The following is a 20,243-nucleotide window of genomic DNA, read 5'->3' on the forward strand; positions in this document are numbered from 1 at the left end:
AAAGTTTATAGGGGCACCTGGGTGGCTCAGTTGGTTAAGCATCCAGCTCTTGATTTCGGCTCAGGTCATGATCTCAGGGTCCTGGAATGGAACCCCACATTGGGCTCTGCGCTTAGAGGGGAACTTGCTAGAGATCTCCCTCTGTCCCTCCCCCTTCTCTCTTAAAAGAAAAAAAAGGAAGGAAGGAAGGAAGGAAGGAAGGAAGGAAGGAAGGAAGGAAGGAAGGAAGGAAGGAAGGAAGGAAGGAAGGAAGGAAAAAAAGAGAGAGAGAGAGAGAGAGAGAGAGAGAGAGAGAAAGAAAGAAAGAAAGAAAGAAAGAAAGAAAGAAAGAAAGAAAAAAAAAAGTTTGCATCCTAATGTCAACAAAGAAGGTGTGGGGAGATCATTTTCAATGTTTCTAAATACCAAGCATCCTTTCTTTAAAAATAAAACAAAAATACTAATAAAGCTAAATGTAGCATGCAATGAAGCTAAGTATAGGCATACAGATATAGAAGTACATGTTTATCATCAACAAAATGAAAAGCAACAAAAGGGAGAAGTTGCAAATAATATACTGATAATGAGTTAATATCCAAAATACATAAAGAATTCCTATGACTCAACACCAAAAAAGCAGACAATCTGATTAAAAAATGGGCAGAGGACCTGAATAGACATTTTTCCAAAGAAGATATACAGATGGTCAACAGATACATGAAAAGAAGCTCAACATCACTATCATTAGGAAAATGTAAATCAAAACCAAGATATCACCTTACACGTGTCAGAAAGGCTAGCATCAAAAAAATAAGAAATAGTAAGTGTAGAGAAAAGGGAATCCTCATGCACAGTTGGTGGGAATAAACTGGGTAGACACCATGGAAAATAGTGTGGTGGTTCTTTATAAAACTAAAAATAGAAATACCATATTATCTAGTAGTCCCACATCTGGGTACTTACCCAAAGAAAATGAAAACATTAATTCAAAAACATATATGTACCTCCATGTTTACTGTAGCATTATTTGCAATAGCCCAGATATGGAAAGAACATAAGTTTCCAATGATAGATGAAATGGATAAAGAAGATGTAATGTGTACACACATACATACATACATACATACACACACACACACACACACACTGGACTATCATCACTCAGCCACAAAAAAGAATGACATTTTGCCATTCGCAACATGGACTGATCTAGAGCATATTGTACTAAGTTAAAGAAGTCAGACCAAGAAAGACAGGTACTATGTGATTTCACTTACATGTGGAATCTAAAACACAAAACAAAACAAAATAGAAACAGACTCATTAAGTACAGAGAACAAAATGATGGTTGCCAGAGGTGGGGGTGGAAGATGATGTAAGAGGATGACCAAAAAGGGTGAAGGGGAGTGAGGGGCACAAGCTTCCAGTTAAGGAATGAAAAGCTGCAAGAATGAAAGGTACAGCATAGGGAATATACTCCATGGTATTGTAATAACTTTATATGGTGACAAGTGGTAACTTAATTGTGATGAGCATTTTAATATTGCCCACAAATGTCAACAAATCATTATGTAGTATATCTGAAACTAATATAATATTGTAAGCCTACTATACTTCGATTAAAAATATTTTACGGGCACCTGGGTGGCTCAGTTGGTTAAAGCACCTACCTTTGGATGGAGCCCCACATTGGGCTCCCTACTCAATGGAGAGTCTACTTCTCCCACTCCGTTTCCCTGTGCACATGCTCTCTCTCAAATAAATAATCTTTTAAAAAAGTATTTTTACATTTATAATAAGCTATATATTTATATGGAAAAGTATATGTTTATTTTCCAAATATCAATTTCTATAAGCATTATATAAACAAAGGTAGCAATTACAGTGGAAATTAAATTTATTTTTAAATGCCTGATAAATAAATTTCCCTATCTTTATAGAAAAACTAAATCACTGGGCAGCCCCGGTGGCGCAGCGGTTTAGCACCGCCTGCAGCCCAGGGTGTGATCCTGGAGACCCGGGATCGAGTCCCACATCAGGCTCCTTGCATGAAGCCTGCTTCTCCCTCTGCCTGTGTCTCTGCCCCTCTCTCTCTCTCTCTGTGTTTCTCATGAATAAATAAATAAACCTTTAAAAAAAATTTTAAAAAGAAAAACTAAATCACTGGTGTTAAAAAACTATATGTTAAAAAATCTAATATGACATTCTCTTTTTGAAACTGTGTTCAAAACTTAATAGAGAATAAATGTCAATCTTAGGAGACTGTTAAAAAGATATGTTAAAGTTTTAATCCCCAGTACCACAGAATATGACTTTATTTGGAAAGATATAATTAGGTAGGCTGAAGCTACACTGGAATAGGGTATACCCTCAGTTCAGTATGACTGGTGTCTTGTCCTTATATGAAAATGATGTGAGGACCCAGAGAGAGAATATCACGTGATGATGGAGGCAGAGAAAGGAGTTCTGCAGCTATACACCAAGGAATGCCAGTGACACCAGAAGCTAACAGAATGGCATGGAGCAGACTCTACCCTAGACCTTTCAAAAGAACATGTTCCTTCTGATACATTATAGACTTGTCTCCTCTAGAACTATGGAATAATAAATTGTGTAAGGCACTCAATTTATGGTAATTTTTTTTTTAAGATTTTATTTATTTACTCACGAGAGACAGAGAGAGAGAGGCAGACACATAGGCAGAGGGAGAAGCAGGCTCCCTGCAGGGAGCCTGATGCGGGACTCCATCCCAGGACCCTGGGATCACAACCTCAGCCAAAGACAGATGCTCAACCACTGAGCCACCTAGGCATGCCTGTGGTAATTTCATCTTTTTTTTTTTTTTTTTTTTTAGATTTTATTTATTCATGAGAGACACAGAGAGAGGCAGAAGGGGAAGCAAGTTCCCTGCAGAGAGCCCGATACAGACCTCAATCCCAAAACCCCAGGATCACCACATGAGTCACCACCTGAGTCAAAGGCAGATGCTCACCCACTCAGCCACCCAGGTGCCCTTATAGCAGGCCTAGGAACCTACTACAGGGACTGATACATCTGTATGCTTTCATAAATAGCATAGCAGCTATTAAATTTGGTAGTTTTATTTTGATGCTTTTGAAAACAAAGCGAGAAAATTGCTTGGAAGACTTAAAATAATCATTTAATTCCTGAATAAATATCAATAGTGAACAGCAGAGGGCGTTCCTGCTCAGAATTTAGAGTTCAGAAGGGAGAAACCACAGAACCTCAAAACTCCATTTCAGGCAATGGACAGTGAGTAGTGCTAGTCCCTTTATCAGTGCCAAATTTTCACAAGGAAAGCATGAAAATTTGCTTGGATGGTTAGGATAGTTTATAATTTATTCTTTGATTTCTACATACAAATGGTGTATAGAAGCTGAACGTTAACTATTCTGTGTACTAATAGCCACCCTGGTCAGGCACCATCAGGACTTCTCTTTTCTCTTCCATTATACTATTGCTTGGACTCTCTCCATGTTTCTCCTGTCCCAAATCTCTTCTAATTTTACTCTCCCAGCACCAGCTGGAGGGTCTGTGGGGTCAACTTAAGAAGGAAAGCAAGACAAGAGGAGGTTGGGGTTGAGGATATAGACATACAGGACAGAAGTGAAGAACAACCTTCCTGCCACAACACAAGATACTCAGCCAAATGCCCCCTCCTCACAGAAGAGTGAGGGGAACTGGAAAGGAGACTTGATGCAAGGAAGTAGGGGTGGGAAAGAAAAGGAGAAAAGAAAGAATGTAAGGGGAGAATAGATAAGAGAAAAAGAAGAGAAGCAAGAAGGAAAAGGTGACCCTAAAGTCTTACAGCTGCTCCTCAGTTCCTTCTTACCAACTTCAGAACTCCTTTTCAAACTACTGTCCTCCCCTTGGGTGGGTCCTTCCAGATAACCTCTGCTCCTGGAGTTGCAACCCTGTGTAGCAAAGGGAGGAACTTACACATCCACCCCCATGGCTGCTGGGTAGGGAGGGGCACAGGTACAAATGAATTGCCTGTATCCGCTAGCAAGTCCACAATGGGAAGGGAGGTTACTGTTACTTTACGGAAGAATATTTAACTCATTTTCCCACCGAAATTATTACATATAACTCTTAGGTCCTGAAAACTATTAATCCTATAATTTAGGGCCATTATGGGTTAAATAAAATTTAAAGGGCTAGTCTGAGAACAAAAGTCATTATGTATAAAACTGTTATAGGAAAATGAACTATTAATTTCCAATAAACTTATAAATTTTAATACAGTATGTTTCATAAATGGGATGCCAATTCAACACTGTAACTTTTTGAAATCAAAATAAATATAAGTGTGCATGATTTTGAGCCCACAGACACATACACACACAGCTGCATATCCCATCACTATAGGGTTGGTGAAGAACAGACAGTCTGTGCTTCTATCACACGACCTGAAATAAATACAGGACTAAGGAGTTAGATCTGTGACCTCGGGTAGGAAAGAATGAAAGAATTCTGAAGATAATGCCTTGTCTAAACCAGTTATTACATAAAAAGCTGGGGATGGGGGTGGGTGGGAGGGACAACAGCCAGTTTCTAGACAGAATACAGGTAGGAGTCTAATGCGATGTTTGGGGTGAAAAATAATTATGGACTATAAATAATCATAGATTGAAAAAAATGCCCACAAAAAAACAAATCAAAACCCTTTGAGGTAAACTGATACATAGATTCAAATGAGACTGAGTAACTGCCTAATGAACATAGAGCTGCTGTCACACCATACTTACCTGTGCATCTGACTGTGTTATCTGCTCGGCTAACTGTAAACAGGAATGGAAGGAGAAAAGAATGTCCTCACACAAGCTGGTGATTATATCTCTGTGTTTCAGCTGACTCTTTATAACTGACTGGTGCTTAAGGCTCTGCCTAAATGAATAAAAAAAAAAAGAATACAGTCATAAGTAACACATCAAGTAACATAGGACCATAAAAATATGACTTGAAGTAACATGTAAAAATCATAATGCATCATCTCTATTAGACATGGCATCATTAAGACATGCTGATGTTACCTCTAAAGTGGTCATGTTAGCTTTATTAAGTGGCTAATTTCTTATTCCTCTTTATGAAATTTATTGAACTCTTACTAACATTCCACATATTCTGCTAGGCCTTGAGGATGGACAAGTGAATGAAGATACAATCTCTGCCCTGTCTGCATGGAACTTGTGGTCTAGCACAAGAGAGAACATTAAATAATTTTAAGAATAATTAATTACAGTTGTGAGAAATACTAAGCTAGAAAAGTCCAGGATACTATAGTAAAGATCTAAAATAACTCATTCTCAAGGTAAGAAGAGCAAAGACCACTATCACAAGGACGTAACACTTAAGCTGACATGTGAAGGATAAACAGGAGTCAGCAAGATGCAGAGTATGGAGAGGAGCAACCCAAGAAGAGGGAGAGAGTGTGAGAAGGCCCCAGGACAGGAGATAATTAAGATTTTGGATATTGAAAATACATTACAAAAAGCAAAAGCAAAAAAAAAAAAACTTACTTAATTATAAATTTCCAAGTATTGGCATGAAACGCATGGTCCATACTGGAAATAACAGAGCAGATATCCAACAATGAATGAATAACTACAAAAAAAGAAAACAGAGCTCTGAGGACATTCAAATGTCATATGGGGTGAGTTTCTTCATAATTTAAAACTATCTGCTGAACAGTTTAGACATTTGTTAAGATAGGCAATGCAGTTAGAAAGTTTCAAAATAATTTTTAAAATAAGTGTCACATTATTGATTTACGGTTTTTACAAATTACAGAAAACTAATTTTTGACATTTACACATATCTAAATAAAACTCAATGTCCTAAATAAACTAAAATGTTCAGCAGAATAAAAGCTGTGCCCTTTTATAATTGAAATATTCTATAGATATTCTAATCCAAAATGCAAAATAAGTTGCAAAGGAAAGAACACCAAATAAGGAAGAATTAAAGTAAATTTGCAAAGTATTTATGGAAAGCTTCTACGCTTCCCTTTTACTTATAAAAATGACCAGTGACTTCCCTTTCTGTGTCTATACTCTTGGACGTTTCTTTCCACACTGATCTGGGCCTCAGCTCCATGACTTACTTTGGTCAACAGGATAATAGTGCTTGCACATTGGGGCTTGTCCTCTCCTGATGGTGACCCTGAGGCCGTCATCAGGTGACAGAGCCTGGGCTAGCCTCCTGGATGATGTGCCATACATGCCAGCTCCATGCTTCTGCCTCCAACAGTGAGATATGGATGAGGTCAATGACCACAAAAACACGAGTGAGTGAACCAGCTGTTACCATGTAGAGCAGAGAAAGCCGTTCCAGCTAAGCACAGCCTAAACTGCTAACTCACAGAATCATGAATAAGTAAAGCAGTTGTTTTAATCCACTAGATTTTGGGGTGGTTTTTTGTAGAGCAGGAGGTACCTGATACACAGCACAAACCCAACTTAACTCTAACCCAAAGCTATAAAGCTTTGCCCTTATATATTACTGTTTTTCACACTCTGGGTTATAATCCACTGGTGAGTGATAAAATTATGAAGTAGCACTCAGTAATTCTCTAAAAATAGTATGACAGAGCACATTATATGCAAAACAGGTATTATTTTACATATAATAAATGCAGTCTATATATACAGAGTCATGAACATAACATATATATAGGCAACTTATAATTCTCCGGAAAGAAATGCAAACTTCATTTCTTACTCAATTATAGTTTAAAAACTCTGAAAGTTACTGCCTCAGAATCTGGACTACTTTACAAGATATAAAGTTGCATGACTTTACTAATCACTGGGGAAAAATCATGTATGGTGAACATTAACTGAATATACAAATCTATGTTAAGGCACCACATATCAATTTTATAAATTCTAAACTTTAAAGGATTAAAAATTTATCAGGTAGGATTTAAATTTTTTTATACATAATGAGTAAATACCATGAAGCATTAGAAACAACACTAGGTTCAGTAACTTAAATGGATATACAGTTTAGTCAACATATATCACATAAGTAGGAAGTTTCCTCACTCACCTATTACCATATTCAAAACATCATCATTTTCATCTATTAAAGGATCCATGCATACCATATCCAATAGTTCCATTAGCTGCTTTTGAAGAGAATAGGCCTCCTTGAAAAGAGCCTGGAGAAGGTCTGAAACTAGGTGTAAATGTCCAGAATAGATAGATTCACTAGCCTGATCACAAATAAAAATGAGAGAAATTGCAAATCATAAAAAGCTTAAGGCCAAATTTATTTTGAGTCATTCTATCAAAGCTCATAACTTCAGTGCTTTCTACTGAATCACATATTTACTCATTAAAAAAATGTTTAGTGACCACCCCTTATATAGTGTGTGCTTTATTATATAGAACTAAAAGGGACATACATAACATTCAGTCAGGTGCATGACTTTTAGCACTCTATCACCAAAGAGAAGCATTAAACTAGTGATTTTATTCACCCTATAAATACCAGGCTCAAAACTGCCTGTGACCCACAAATCCTAATTTTTATGCTTTAAAGGTGCCTCAGGAATAGAGATGGACTACAAAAGGACTCGTGTCCTTTTTATAGGCAGCTAATCATTAAGGAATTCATCTGATCCACCACTGCCATAATAGAACAATTTCAGGATTCCTTTAACTCAACACAAATCTGTCTCTTCTTTCTTTGTAGAAAGGAAACAGAATAAACAACAACAAAAAACCCACAAAAGCCCATTTTTTTATAATCACTTCCTTTTAACATTTTGAAACAAATATTTACATACAGGTGCACCTCAGAAATACTGCAGATTCAGTTCCAGACTACTGCAATAAAATGAGTTAAATAAAGTTTTTGGTTTCCCAGTGCATATAAAAGTTATATTTATACTACACTGCAGTCTGTTAAGTGTGCAATAACACTATGTCGACTGCTGATGGGAATGCAAGCTGGTGCAAGCACTCTGGAAAACAGTATGGAGGCTCCTCAAAAAGTTAAAAATAGAGCTACCTAACAATCCAGCAATGACACTACTAGGTATACACCCCAAAGATACAAATGTAGTGATCCAAAGGAGCATCTGAACCCCAATGTTTATAGCAGCAATGTCCACGACAGCCAAACTATATAAAGAGCCAGATATCCATTGACAGATGAATGGATAAAGAAGATGTGGGGTGTGTGTGTGGGGTGTGTGTGTGTGGTGGGGGGGGGGGGTGAGGAGGATGACATTATCAGCCATCAAAAAAAAAAAAAATGAAATCTTGCCATTTGCAACAACATGGATGGAACTGGAGAACATTATGCTAAATGAAATAAGTCAATCAGAGAAAGACAATTATCATGTGATTTCACTCAAATGTGGAATTTAAGAAAAAAAACAGGATCACAGAGGAAGGGAGGGTAAAATAAAACAAGATGTAATCAAGAGGGAGACAAACCATTAGAGAATCTTAACCATAGGAAACAAACAAGGTCACTGGTGGGGAGGTAGGTGGGGGGATGGGGTAACTGAGTGATGGGCATTAAGGAGGGTACTTGAAGTAATGAGCACTGGGTCTTATATGCAACTGATGAATCACTAAACTCTACCTCTGAAATTAATAATACACTATAAGTTAATTAATTCAATTTATATTTTAAAAAGCAATGAATATACCTTAATTTAAAAATATTTATGCTAAAAAATGCTAACCATGATCTGAATTTTCAGCAAGTCATAATCACTGATCACAGAACACTATAACAAACACAATAATGAAAATGTTTGAAATATTGTAAAAATTACCAGAATGTGATACAGAGACAAGAAACAAGAGAATGTTGTTGGAAAAATGACACCAACAGACTTGCTGGACACAGGGTTGCCACAAGCTTCCAATCTGTAAAAAACACACTATCTGGGAAGTGCAAAAAAAACAAGGTATGCCTGTACGTGGTGGTTTTGTTCTAATGAAAAGTTTATTCCAGTAATATAGGCTAATATGTAAAATCCTAAATGCAAACACTATATCCCTCAGCTCTTTTGCCTGTGGATTCCAGGCCATTGAAAGTATACTCAGACACATTACTCACCTTACAATGTACAAATGTACTTTTGATTACATGTAGGACTGAGGAGGGAAGACTATGAATATTTTCTAGAATGATGGATTCCTGTGTGGCACAGACATGCTGAACACATCCTGTAAGAGCTGCTAGGAGCTGCACCATTGTCTGGAAATAAGGAAAGTTTCATTCACAGTATGTTTTTGTGCAAAGACGTAGAAAAGTATCAGACAATATGCTAAGTATTAGGGATATAGCAGTTAGCAAAATGCACACTCTGTTCCTCCTTTCATTGAATGTTAGTCTATCAGAACTACAAATATTGGAAGAACTGGCTCCCATTTGGTTTAAAAAAAAAGTTGGAATCCTAACCCACACATCAAAGCATACAGCAGATGTTGTACATATATGCTTTAAAATTACAGGTAAGGCATGCTATCTTGATTACTTGTTGTCTGATACAGTTTGATGTTTACTCAGCATGAAACTGTATTAAAAAATACAAAATTTATCTTTTTGCATTCATATCTTTAATTCTATAAATTTAATTCCAACACTGAGTCACTACATAAAGGATACATAGCTAATTAATGTCAGTATAAAAATTCTTACAGTGTTTAAGCTCTTTCCCTATGTCCTTCCTAATAAATTTGACATACTTGTAAAATATTCCTTAGAGTGGTCTGGATTTCTAAATTATGGCTTGACAGTCCTTTGGCTTGACTGGTTAACTCGTACATCATGTCATCAAATAATTTCACAGTCTGTAAAAAGCAAGCACATTATAAATAAAGAGTAACAGAAAACACTACAAAGGGAAGACATATCTTTAAAGGAAAAAAAATCAGATAATTTTTCATTAGTAATAGCTATGGGATATTATCTGGTTTAACAACGGCACTCAATAAAGTAAATGAAATTATACATATATATCATATATGTAACAGCTAGATCTTTTTCTGCTGGTCAAGAAAAAATTCTAAGAAACTTTGAGATAGAGATGAGATTGAGAACAATCAAGTGAATACGAGTAATAGGAATCTTGATGATTATCTGCTTCAAAGCTAAATCCAGAAATCATTTTAAAATGTTTCATTTTTGGCAAGAAAATACCTTTAATTCCTACAATTAAAAAAAAAGTCTCTTTTCAGAGAAAAGATATACCAATATATCTAAAAGGTAATAATGTAGTTGGTGAACTTAATGTTTTCTCTTGGCTATTCTAGCCTCTTTTTAATTTTAAGACTTCTTTAATAAAATTTGGCTCCTGGGGTGCCGAGGTGGCTGAGTCAGTTGAGCATCCAACTCTTGGTTTCAACTCAGGTCACGGTCTCAGGGTGGTGAGATCAAGCCCTGTGTAGGGCTCTGCACTCAGTGGGGAGTCTGCTTGGGATTCTTTCTCTCCCTCTTCTTCTGCCCCTCCCCCATGATCACTCCTGTGCCATTTTCTTTCTAAAATAAATAATCTTTTCCTAAAAATTGGCTCCATTTTTCTAGACAATGAAATTTAACAATAAACTACAGAGAAGATACTTAGCTAACTTCATCAATCCTAATTTTTCATTGAATTGCTATGAAATACAAGAGTATTTAAAATTAGCTATAAATAATGTAAATTCAATTAGGAAAGGATCTATACTACTTAAAATAATTTTTAATTACCTAATGATCACACTCACCATCATGTTCTCACATGAGATCTATTTCTGACTACATTATTTGTATTTCAGATATGCTGATACATTAGGAAAAAAGGAGCCACAGTTAAGAACAAATGATCTAAAATTGAGGCTAGATTAAAACAGCCTTTAGAACATGTAGACTGATTAAAATGATATTACACCTTTGGCAGCACTTGTGAGAAGAAAGTCTGTTCCAGCGTCAGGTGGTCCATATGAGGTAAAAACATTTCCACAATAATCTTCAGAATTTCTATAAAGCAAAACAGTAACATATTTTATTAGAATATTAAATCATGTCAGTCAACAGAGATCACTACCCCCCTTCCCCAAACACAAAAATATGGAAGTACTACCAATCTGAAGCCTTGTACAACAGTTTCAAAATGCCATATTCTCTGTAAAGAAACTATTTTTTAAAGATTTTATTTATTTGACACACACACACATACACAAGTTGGGGGTGGGGAGGAGAGGGAGAGGGAGACTCCCTGTTCAGCAGGGAGTAGGACACGGGGCTGGATCCCAAGACCCTGAGATTATGACCTGAACAGAAGGCACTTAATTACTGAGCCACCCAGATGCCCCTATGGAGAGAAACTATTAAATATCTGAAATAATAACATGAAAACAAAAGCTCAAAAAGATTCTGTATGTCAAGCCATTGAGGACCACTTATTGGATGTGGGTACATCTACTGAATAGGATTTGCTATCATTAAAATTATTGTTAGAGATCATTTAAAACTATGAAAAAGGGGATCCTTGGGTGGCTCAGCGATTAAGCATCTGCCTTTGACTCAGGGCGTGATCCCGGAGTCCCAGCATCAAGTCCCGCATCAGGTTCCCTGCATGGAGCCTGCTTCTCCCTCTGCTGTGTCTCTGCCTCTCTCTCTCTCTCTCTCTCTCTCTCTCTCAATCTGTGTTTCTCATGAATAAATGAATAAAATCTTTAAAAAAAAAAAACACTATTAAAGTATTCACAATACTTTAAGGCTAAATGACTAAGCTTCCAAATTAGTATACTCCCAATCTTACTATATCTAAACATGTATATACAAATAATAATAGCCTAGAAAGATTGTATAGGGATCCCTGGGTGGTGCAGCGGTTTGGCGCCTGCCTTTGGCCCAGGGCGTGATCCTGGAGACCCGGGATCAAATCCCACATCGGGCTCCCGGTGCATGGAGCCTGCTTCTCCCTCTGCCTATGTCTCTGCCTCTCTCTTTCTCTCTCTGTGACTATCATAAATAAATAAAAATTAAAAAAAAAAAAAAGAAAGATTGTATAGAATCAAGATGAGAACGTGCTATACCAAAACCTTAACCATGTTGGATTAATGATTGTTTCATTATCTTTTCTGATTTTCTGCATGTTTTAAAATTTTTTTTAAGATTTATTTATTTATTCATAAGAGAGACACACAGAGAGAGAGAGACACAGGCAGAGGGAGAAGCAAGCTCCATGCAGGGAGCCCAATGTGGGATTCGATCCCAGGTCTCCAGAATCATGCCCTGGGCCAAAGGCAGGTGCTCAACCGCTGAGCCACTGAGGGATCCCTGTTTCAAATTTTCTTTTTCTTTTTTTTTTTTTAAGATTTTATTTATTTATTCATAGAGATGCAGAGAGAGAGAGAGAGAGAGAGGCAGAGACACAGGCAGAGGGAGAAGCAGGCTCCATGCAGAGAGCCTGACATGGGACTTGATCCCGGGACTCCAGGATCATGCTCTGGGCTGCAGGCAGCGCTAAACCGCTGCGCCACCGGGGCTGCCTGCTGTTTCAAATTTTCTACAGTGAATGTGTAACTCATACTCAGGATAAAAAAAAACTTTAAAAAATTAGACTCAAAAGTCAACATAGTTGAAAATTATAAATATCCACAACCAACTGAAGTGCAAACAGAATAACTCAAATTTGAGTAAACTGTGTAGTCTAGTCTTTAATTCATCTCTTCTCCTAACCAAATAAGTAAATAAAAAAATCCAAGTAAGATTAAAGAACACAGATAAAGATGAAAAAGTCAACCGAGAGCAGACTGCAAATTATGTTTTACATAGGTCTAACCAGTTTAACAACTAACATTTAAAATATCAATGTGTTTATATGGACATTATCAACAGTTCTGGTATCCATCTAAAAAAGAGCTTAAAACTGTAAGTACTACAATTTAAAGGAATTTGGTCATTTTAAGTAACTGAAATTTACAGAGGCTCTAACACTAATAGAACATATTTGAAAGGAATACGAAACTGTACTGAGATATGTTGGACTCAGACTGTAATGACATCAAAATATATTAAACAATTAAGATAATTTTACTTACGAATATGCTCGATCCAACTGTCGGAATGCTGATACATAGAGTAAAAAAATTAAGGAAGACACTAGTATCACAGTAATAGGATATTCACTACTAAGAACAAATCTAAAAAACAGCCTTCTTTAAGTTTAGGCAATGATCAGTAAGAAACTGAAAGTAGATTCAATTTACTGGCTTAATTTGCTTTTAAAAATTTAATGTTCTTAGGTAGACTACAGTTTAATGAAAATACTTCAAGGAAATACTTTCAAAATTGAGCAGGGATAAGATTGTCTTTTCAAACTATGTACAGTTAATATACTTTTGACAGATGAGGAATAGTACTATATTATCCATGGATTTCTGGCTTCTAAACGGAAAGAAATTTCTTCCTCCTTCACATCTCTCCAGTATTTTATTTGCACTCAACACTTTGTCTCCTTTCCATGTTACTTGTGTATCTTACCAACCTTATCAGACTGAAATTCTTATGCACACAGCAAACACAAATATGTGACATTAAATTATCCTATGTTCATTACAATAGTAGTAATTATATGATAAACTGTACACTTGTATACCATCAGGAATTGTTAAAAATGTTTTATTGTAAAATAAGATTAAAGAATGTGTCAGTAAGAAAAATGAACAAACTATAACTTCATCACATTAATACAAGAATTGATCCTTCTTCTGACACTTTACTTTGCATATATGAATTTTACAGCAGAAATCGAAATGAGGTATAGTCAGTTCATTTTATTTACTTTAATAGGGTCAAACTTGTCTTACAGAAAAATTTCAGCAATGGTCAAAAAAATGTTGGACCCTTCCAAAATTAAACCTAAGTTAATGATTATGTAGACATGCTGCAAGTAAAGACAGGAAAATAATATGTAAAGTTCAAAACATGAAAATAATTATGTTTGGGTGATGTGACTGTATAGATTTACTAAAAACATATCTTTCATTTGTTGAAAAGTGTTGAAAATTGGGGGAAAGGGATCCCTGGGTGGCTCAGCGGTTTAGCCCCTGCCCTCCGCCCAGGCGGTGATCCTGGAGTCCTGGGATGGAGTCCCGAGTAAGGCTCCCTGCTTCTCCTGCTTCTCCCTCAGCCTACCTCTCTGCCTCTCTCTGTGTCTCTCATGAATAAATGGATAAAACCTTAAAAAAAAAAAAAATGGGGGGAAGAACAGGTTTAGGTTCTTTTGAATGTTAAGTCTGAGATGCAAAACCAAGTGGAAATGTTTCCTTCAATAACTGAAGTCCCTCATAAGGTTGAGGGAGAAAAGAGGAACCATGTTCCTTATCTTTGTTCCCCCAAAGCCTAACACCCTGCCTGGTATGTATTATGTAACCAGTAAAGGTTTTGAAGTTGGAGGATGGCTGTGCATTTCCCAAGTGGAAATCCTTCAAGACAGGGATTCCGAATCCACACAATGACTAAGAGACGGCTTTGGTACCTAAGCGGGGTTTTGCCCATGCCTATGTGAAAAACTTCTACATAAGGGTATTATGAAGAATTGCCTTCAGATGTAAAAAAAAAAAAAAAAAAAAAATTTTTTTGAAACTCTCTACAATGAAGGTCATTTTTTTTTTTTTTCTTTTAAGCGTAGCTTCTGTTGAAAGGTGAGCTCCTGGGCAGCCCGGGTGGCCCAGCGGTTTAGCGCCGCCTTCAGTGCAGGGCCTGATCCTGGAGACCCGAGATCGAGTCCCACGTGGGGCTCCCTGCCTGGAGCCTGCTCCTCCGCCTCTCTGTGTGTGTCTCTAATAAATAAACAAAATCTTAAAAAAAAAAAAAAAAAAAAGTGAGTTCAAAGATGTTAAAAAAAAAAAAAAAAACTTTTAACATGGAGAGCTAGGATTCCAGGCACATTCACAAGCACGAGAAAAAACAGTATGCACTTGGACCGCGGAGGCGTTAATGACTCAAACTCAGTATTTGAAAGCCAATTACAAAAGGAAGCACCTCCTTCTAACCAGCAATAAAGCCAAAAGAGGTCTGAGAAGAACATTTTTATTACAGGACGTCTGTTACACACATGGCACCGTGGCAGATGTACGTCCTTTAATTCTCTTCATCCTGAGAAAGGTATCCATATTCACCATCCAGTTTAGAGGTGAGCGCTCGGAGCATCTCCCTAACCTCATCCAGCTATTAGGAGTCAGAGCTCACCTGAGAGGTCGGGCCTGAGGGCCTGCCTCCCCTGTCCCTCCAGGCGAAGGTGCATCGACGCTTAACCGCAAGGGACAAGTGCAGAAAAACCCAAAGGCACAAAGCGATGGAGAAAACGCCACAGCCATGGCCAAGATCAATGAGCGGAGCATCAGTGCGAGCCCTTCCAGCGCCAAGGGGAGGCCCCCGCCCGCCCCCTGTCCCCCATCTCGCTCATCAGCGAGGAACCCAACACGGCCCGGCGGCCAGCGGAAGAGGCCACAGAAAGGCGGCGACACCTGCCCCACACCCCCTCCGGGTGGAGCCGACAGTGAAGGATATAAGGAGCCGGGGCAGCACGGACGGCAGTTCCCGGCGGCAGAGCTCCTCGGTCCAGCCGCTTAACTCCTCCAGGGGAGCCGCGCTCGCCGGGGCCGCGCGTTCCTGAGACATATTCCGCCGACAAGCACAGCTTCAAACCGCTCCCGCCACCGCCAGACCGGAAACTCCCGCCGTCCCGGCAGGCCTTGCGAGCTCTCCGCCGGCGCCCGTAACCATAGAGAGGAGGCCGGGCGCGTTCCTAGGGAGCCCTGGCGCGCGCGGCTGGGGAGGCCGTCGGGCTAGTCTGGGCGGCGGAGGGCTCGCCTCGCGGGTGCGCGCCGCCCCTCCCGAGGGTCCGAGTTGGCGCGGGCTTCGTCGGCCCTGGGCGCTGGGCGCTGGGACCTTCCCGGGCGGTGAGCGTACTCAGGTCCTGGTCGCTGGAAACCGTTGCACTCAGGCGCTTTGCGGAGGTCCCCAGAGGCCGAAGGCCCCAGGTTTGCTACGGTCTGTCCCATCGGGCTTGGAGCCCGCACAGCTGCGGTCTGCGTGCAACTGGCACCTGCAGCCAGAAAATGAATGCAAGCCTCAGGGCGCGGTGGGGTAGGCAGACACCGGCGCCTTTTTTTTTTTTTTTTAAGATTTATTTATTTATTTGTTTATTTTTTATGATAGACACAGAGAGAGAGAGAGAGAGAGAGGCAGAGGGAGAAGCAGGCTCCATGCCGGGAGCCCGACGTGGGACTTGATCCCGGGGCTCCAGGATCGCGCCCTGGGCCAAAGGCAGGCGCCAAACCGCTGCGCCACGCAGGGATCCCCCACTGGCGCCTTTTTACCCGCTTCACCGTGCCACCCAACTTCGTCTGTCTCGTGTGATGGAAATAAAGACCCCGCCTGCCGGAGTTGTGCAAACTGAAGCAGATGGTATTACAGAGTATCTAGCACGGTCGATCCTGTGAAGAGTTTCAACCAAGTTGCTTCCACTTTATAAGGGCCTCTGCAGTCAGTGCCCTTATTTTGTTTCTCTACCACCGAACTAATCTTTACTGATTACTCCAAATTTCTCCTGCTGCTTTGCATCTAGGGCTGCTGGTCTTCGCTAGATGTTTGTAGGTGAGGTCATTTGGATGAATTTACGCACACCGGAGCATACCCCGTGCAGGTTTCTAAGGGGATGCTCACTTCCCAAAATAAAATCTTAAAGGCTTGTTGCTTGAAACAGTAACAGACCGCAGTGAAGAGATGGTGGCAGTTTAGGGGGTAGGTATGTTTGGACAGAGTCGTGATGGGTGAGAGACTAAGATAGGCTTGTCCTTTGCGGGCTGACAATTTTGGACCTTATGTGTTTTTCACGTTGTTCTGTTGTCCTTTTGTTTGTTTTTACAGTTTATTCTCTTTCCCATTTTTTTGAACTCTGAAGAGTGTGTGTATGTGTTTCTTTTTAAGAGAGGGATCTCTCCTTACACAGCTTTTACAGAAAAGGCAGCTGTGTAACAGAGCAGGATACTGGTTAATGTTACATTACTGAAATATGTCATTTTACCTTTCTTTTTGTTCATTTGTTTTTATGTAAGCTCTGTGCTCAATGTGGGGCTTGAGCTCAGAGCCCCAAGATCAAGAGTCACATGGCTCTACCAACTGAACCAGCCAGGTGTCCCTCAGTTTACTTTTTAATAAGAATTCTTTTCTTTTTTTTTTTTTTCCCTTCAGAGCTAATTTGAAAGAAGATCAAAGACCTCTAAAAAGTCATTTGGAAACATCTGTAAATATTTGTAACTGCATATAAGCAGCTATAGAAAAATTAATCCTCAGTGAAACTAACTGAATAGTTGAAGCAGGTTTATGTGTGTGTCATCGGTTCTATCCAGAAGTATAAGAATCTTTATTTGAATTTAAGGATTGTGTGCCTTTAGTGAGAGGATGACTTTTCAGTTTAATTTCACCATAGTAAACCACCTGGAAAATGAATCAGTGCCTCTTGGAGATGGAGCTTTGGCTGTGGATTCCTCCAAAGAGTCTTCAGTCTCAGAAGGTAAACACAGGGACAGGAAATGTTCTACAGAACAGTTTGACTTACCTCAGGATCATTTGTTGGAACATAAGCAACTGGGAAATGCAACTCCCTCTCAAGACACAGACAGCTCACTCACTGCAGCAAACAGTTCAAGTAACTTGGAGCCACAGGAAGAACATCCCTACATAAGAGTTGCCAAAGAGCATACAGTGCCTGAAGATTTAAAGAAAGTGTTAGAAAACAAAGTCATAGAGACATTACCAGGTCTCCAACATGTATCAGTAGTGAAAACCATCTTGTTGAAAGAGAATTTCCCTGGAGAAAACATAATTTCACAAAGTTTTTCTTCTCAATCTGATCTGATCACAGGTGTTTATGAAGGAGGCTTAAAAATCTGGGAATGTACCTTTGACCTCCTAGCATATTTCACAAAGGCCAAGGTGAAATTTGTTGGGAAAAGAGTGTTGGATCTTGGCTGTGGATCGGGGTTGCTGGGTATAGTTGCGTTCAAGGGTGGGGCCAAAGAAATTCATTTTCAAGATTATAACAGTTTGGTGATTGATGAAGTAACCTTACCTAACGTAGTGGCTAACTCTACTTTGGAAGACAAAGGAAATGATGTAAATGAACCTGATGTGAAAAGATGCAGGAAATCAGAAGTAGCACAAGAATTATCTAAATGCCGGTTCTTTTCTGGGGAGTGGTCTGAGTTTTGTAAGCTTGTACTAAATAGTGAAAAATTCTTTGAAAAATATGATCTCATTCTTACCTCAGAAACCATTTACAATCCAGATTATTATGGTACTTTGCACCAGACATTCCTTAGATTGTTAGATAAAAATGGACGGGTGCTTTTGGCCAGCAAAGCACATTATTTTGGTGTAGGTGGAGGTATTCATCTCTTTCAGAAGTTTGTAGAAGAAAGGAATGTATTTGAGACTAGAACACTCGAAATAATTGATAAAGGACTAAAGAGATTCCTAATTGAAATGACTTTTAAGTAACCCAGTTAATGTCCACTGAGTGTCCCAACTGAAATAAACAGAATAACCAAAAATTTGTTTTGAAATGTTTGATTTCTGCTTTGCTATTATTTTTTTTTAATTATGATGTTTGCTTATCCAAATAATATACCAGCTATATTAATAACCTTGTATTTGTTAGGCTAGACTAGATGAATAGTGTCCTGAGCATTTGATGAGATTTAGATTATTTTGTGGGAAAGTGTTCTGTTCTTGACCTTTATTTGGCCTTTCTGCCACCTTTGATGTTATATAAATTTGTTCTTGGGGAAACTTGACATTTCCTATTTCAAGTTTGAATTTCTCCTCAGTTTCTGTTTACATGAAGTGTCTGGTCAGATCACCATGCCATTAATTCTAAGGGCATACATATACATCACTAAAAGGTACAAACCTAAATACTAGACTGAAAGCCTTAGGTAAGTAGGAAGAAGTTTTTGTTTTATTTTTATATTCATTTACCTCATATATAAGAGTAAGAATGCTAAGCAGTTGAATTCACAATGAAATGGAAGCAATACAGGGGAATCATGATAGTATAAAATTGATACCAAAAACCAAATAAAAAACAAACATTAAAAAAGACAAAATAATCTATATTTTATCTTAAGAGACCAGAAAAAGAAGAGCAAAATAAACCCAACAGAGACAGAAAGAAGGAAATAAAGCTTAAAGCAGAAATCATGAAATAGAGAATAGAAAAAAAATCAAAGCCAAAAGTGAGGTCTTTGAAAAGATCAATACATTTAAGAAGCCTTCAGCTAGACTGACCAAGAAGTCTCAAATTATTAAAATCAGTAATGAAAGAGGGAGTATTACCAGTAACGGACAGAAATCAAACAGCTTTTAAGAAAATTACACAAGATCTAATTCAGTGAAGACACTGTGTTTTATGTTTGGGAGACAGTATTGTTAATCCCCAAATTGATCTGCAGATTCAATATGATCCCTAACAAACCTTCACATATGTACCAGCATTTGTTATTTCTTGTCTTTTCCATGATAGCAACTCTAACTTGTGGGCATCTGTGCATTTGCGAAGTATCTTTTACAACCTTAAAAGGCACAAAAGCAAGTATTGAAATATAATGAACTTAGAATTAGGCCTTTGGATCTTTGTATCACAATGGTGAAGCCAGATTTTGAAAATCAGACTTTTTAATTTTGATAACTGAATTTCATATACAAGAAATATATGTGAAAGGGACACCTGGGTGGCTCAGCGGTTGAGCATCTGCCTTTGGCTCAGGGTGTGATCCCAGGATCTGAAATCAAGTCCCACATCAGGCTCCCTGTGAGGAGCCTGCTTCTCCCTCTGCCTATGTCTCTGCCTCTCTCTCTCTGTGTGTCTCTCATGAATAAATAAATAAATCTTCTTTAAAAAAATATATGTGAGAAATAATACAATAAGATTTTGTAGAATCTTCATCTGTTTTCTCCCAACAGTAACATCTTGCAAAATTACTGTAAAATATGACAACTGGAAAATTGACATTGATATTGTCGAGATATAAAAGAATATCATCATCACAGAGATTCCTTCTGTTGTCTTTTTTTTTTTTTTTTTTTTTTTTTTTTTTTTTGGCCACATCTCCTTTCCTATCTGGTTCCTTCCTTTCCTAACCCCCCAGAAACTACTGACCTGTTCATCTCTATAATTTGTCATTTTTTAAATGTCATACAGAAGTGCCTGGGTGGCACAG

At 38.4% G+C, this 20,243-nt stretch overlaps 2 protein-coding genes across 6 annotated transcripts in view; one reads left to right on the plus strand and one right to left on the minus strand.

Moving 5' to 3' along the window:
- The window catches only part of C7H1orf112 (chromosome 7 C1orf112 homolog), a 43,626-nt gene extending 27,901 nt beyond the window's left edge, over window positions 1–15,725 (minus strand). For 2 of the 3 annotated variants that reach the window (XR_005362106.1, XM_038542574.1), the window contains exons 1-8: window positions 15,529–15,714; window positions 13,056–13,095; window positions 10,898–10,986; window positions 9,714–9,818; window positions 9,082–9,222; window positions 7,051–7,216; window positions 5,520–5,604; window positions 4,749–4,887 (exon numbers count right to left, since the gene is read on the minus strand). Coding sequence is in view for 2 of the 3 variants with exons in the window: in XM_038542574.1 (XP_038398502.1) it covers window positions 4,749–4,887; window positions 5,520–5,604; window positions 7,051–7,216; window positions 9,082–9,222; window positions 9,714–9,818; window positions 10,898–10,986; window positions 13,056–13,095; window positions 15,529–15,639 (876 nt within the window). In the remaining variant the exon portion in view is untranslated. Of the gene's footprint in view, window positions 1–4,748; window positions 4,888–5,519; window positions 5,605–7,050; window positions 7,217–9,081; window positions 9,223–9,713; window positions 9,819–10,897; window positions 10,987–13,055; window positions 13,096–15,528 lie in introns of those variants that run through there. The other variant, XM_038542575.1, reaches the window with a different exon arrangement.
- Window positions 15,726–15,771: 46 nt separating this feature from the next.
- METTL18 (methyltransferase like 18) lies at window positions 15,772–18,575 on the plus strand. Of its 3 annotated transcripts, none has more exons than XM_038542592.1 (3): window positions 15,772–16,011; window positions 16,180–16,617; window positions 17,215–18,575. In XM_038542592.1, the coding sequence occupies exon 3, from the start codon at window positions 17,425–17,427 to the stop codon at window positions 18,520–18,522; it is 1,098 nt and encodes a 365-aa protein (XP_038398520.1). In that variant the 5' UTR covers window positions 15,772–16,011; window positions 16,180–16,617; window positions 17,215–17,424; the 3' UTR covers window positions 18,523–18,575. The 3 variants fall into 3 exon arrangements, with proteins under 3 accessions (XP_038398520.1, XP_038398522.1, XP_038398519.1); XM_038542594.1 differs by having other exon boundaries at window positions 15,772–16,001; window positions 16,180–16,764; XM_038542591.1 differs by having other exon boundaries at window positions 15,772–16,001.
- The last annotated feature ends 1,668 nt before the right edge of the window (window positions 18,576–20,243 follow it).

The sequence above is a fragment of the Canis lupus genome, chromosome 7, assembly GCF_011100685.1.
Source record: "Canis lupus familiaris isolate Mischka breed German Shepherd chromosome 7, alternate assembly UU_Cfam_GSD_1.0, whole genome shotgun sequence".
In the NCBI taxonomy this organism is placed as follows: domain Eukaryota; kingdom Metazoa; phylum Chordata; class Mammalia; order Carnivora; family Canidae; genus Canis; species Canis lupus.

What these genes read in the sequence shown, in the direction of transcription:
- METTL18 (XM_038542592.1), top strand. Translation starts at nt 17,425, where the DNA reads ATGACTTTTCAGTTTAATTTCACCATAGTAAACCACCTGGAAAATGAA.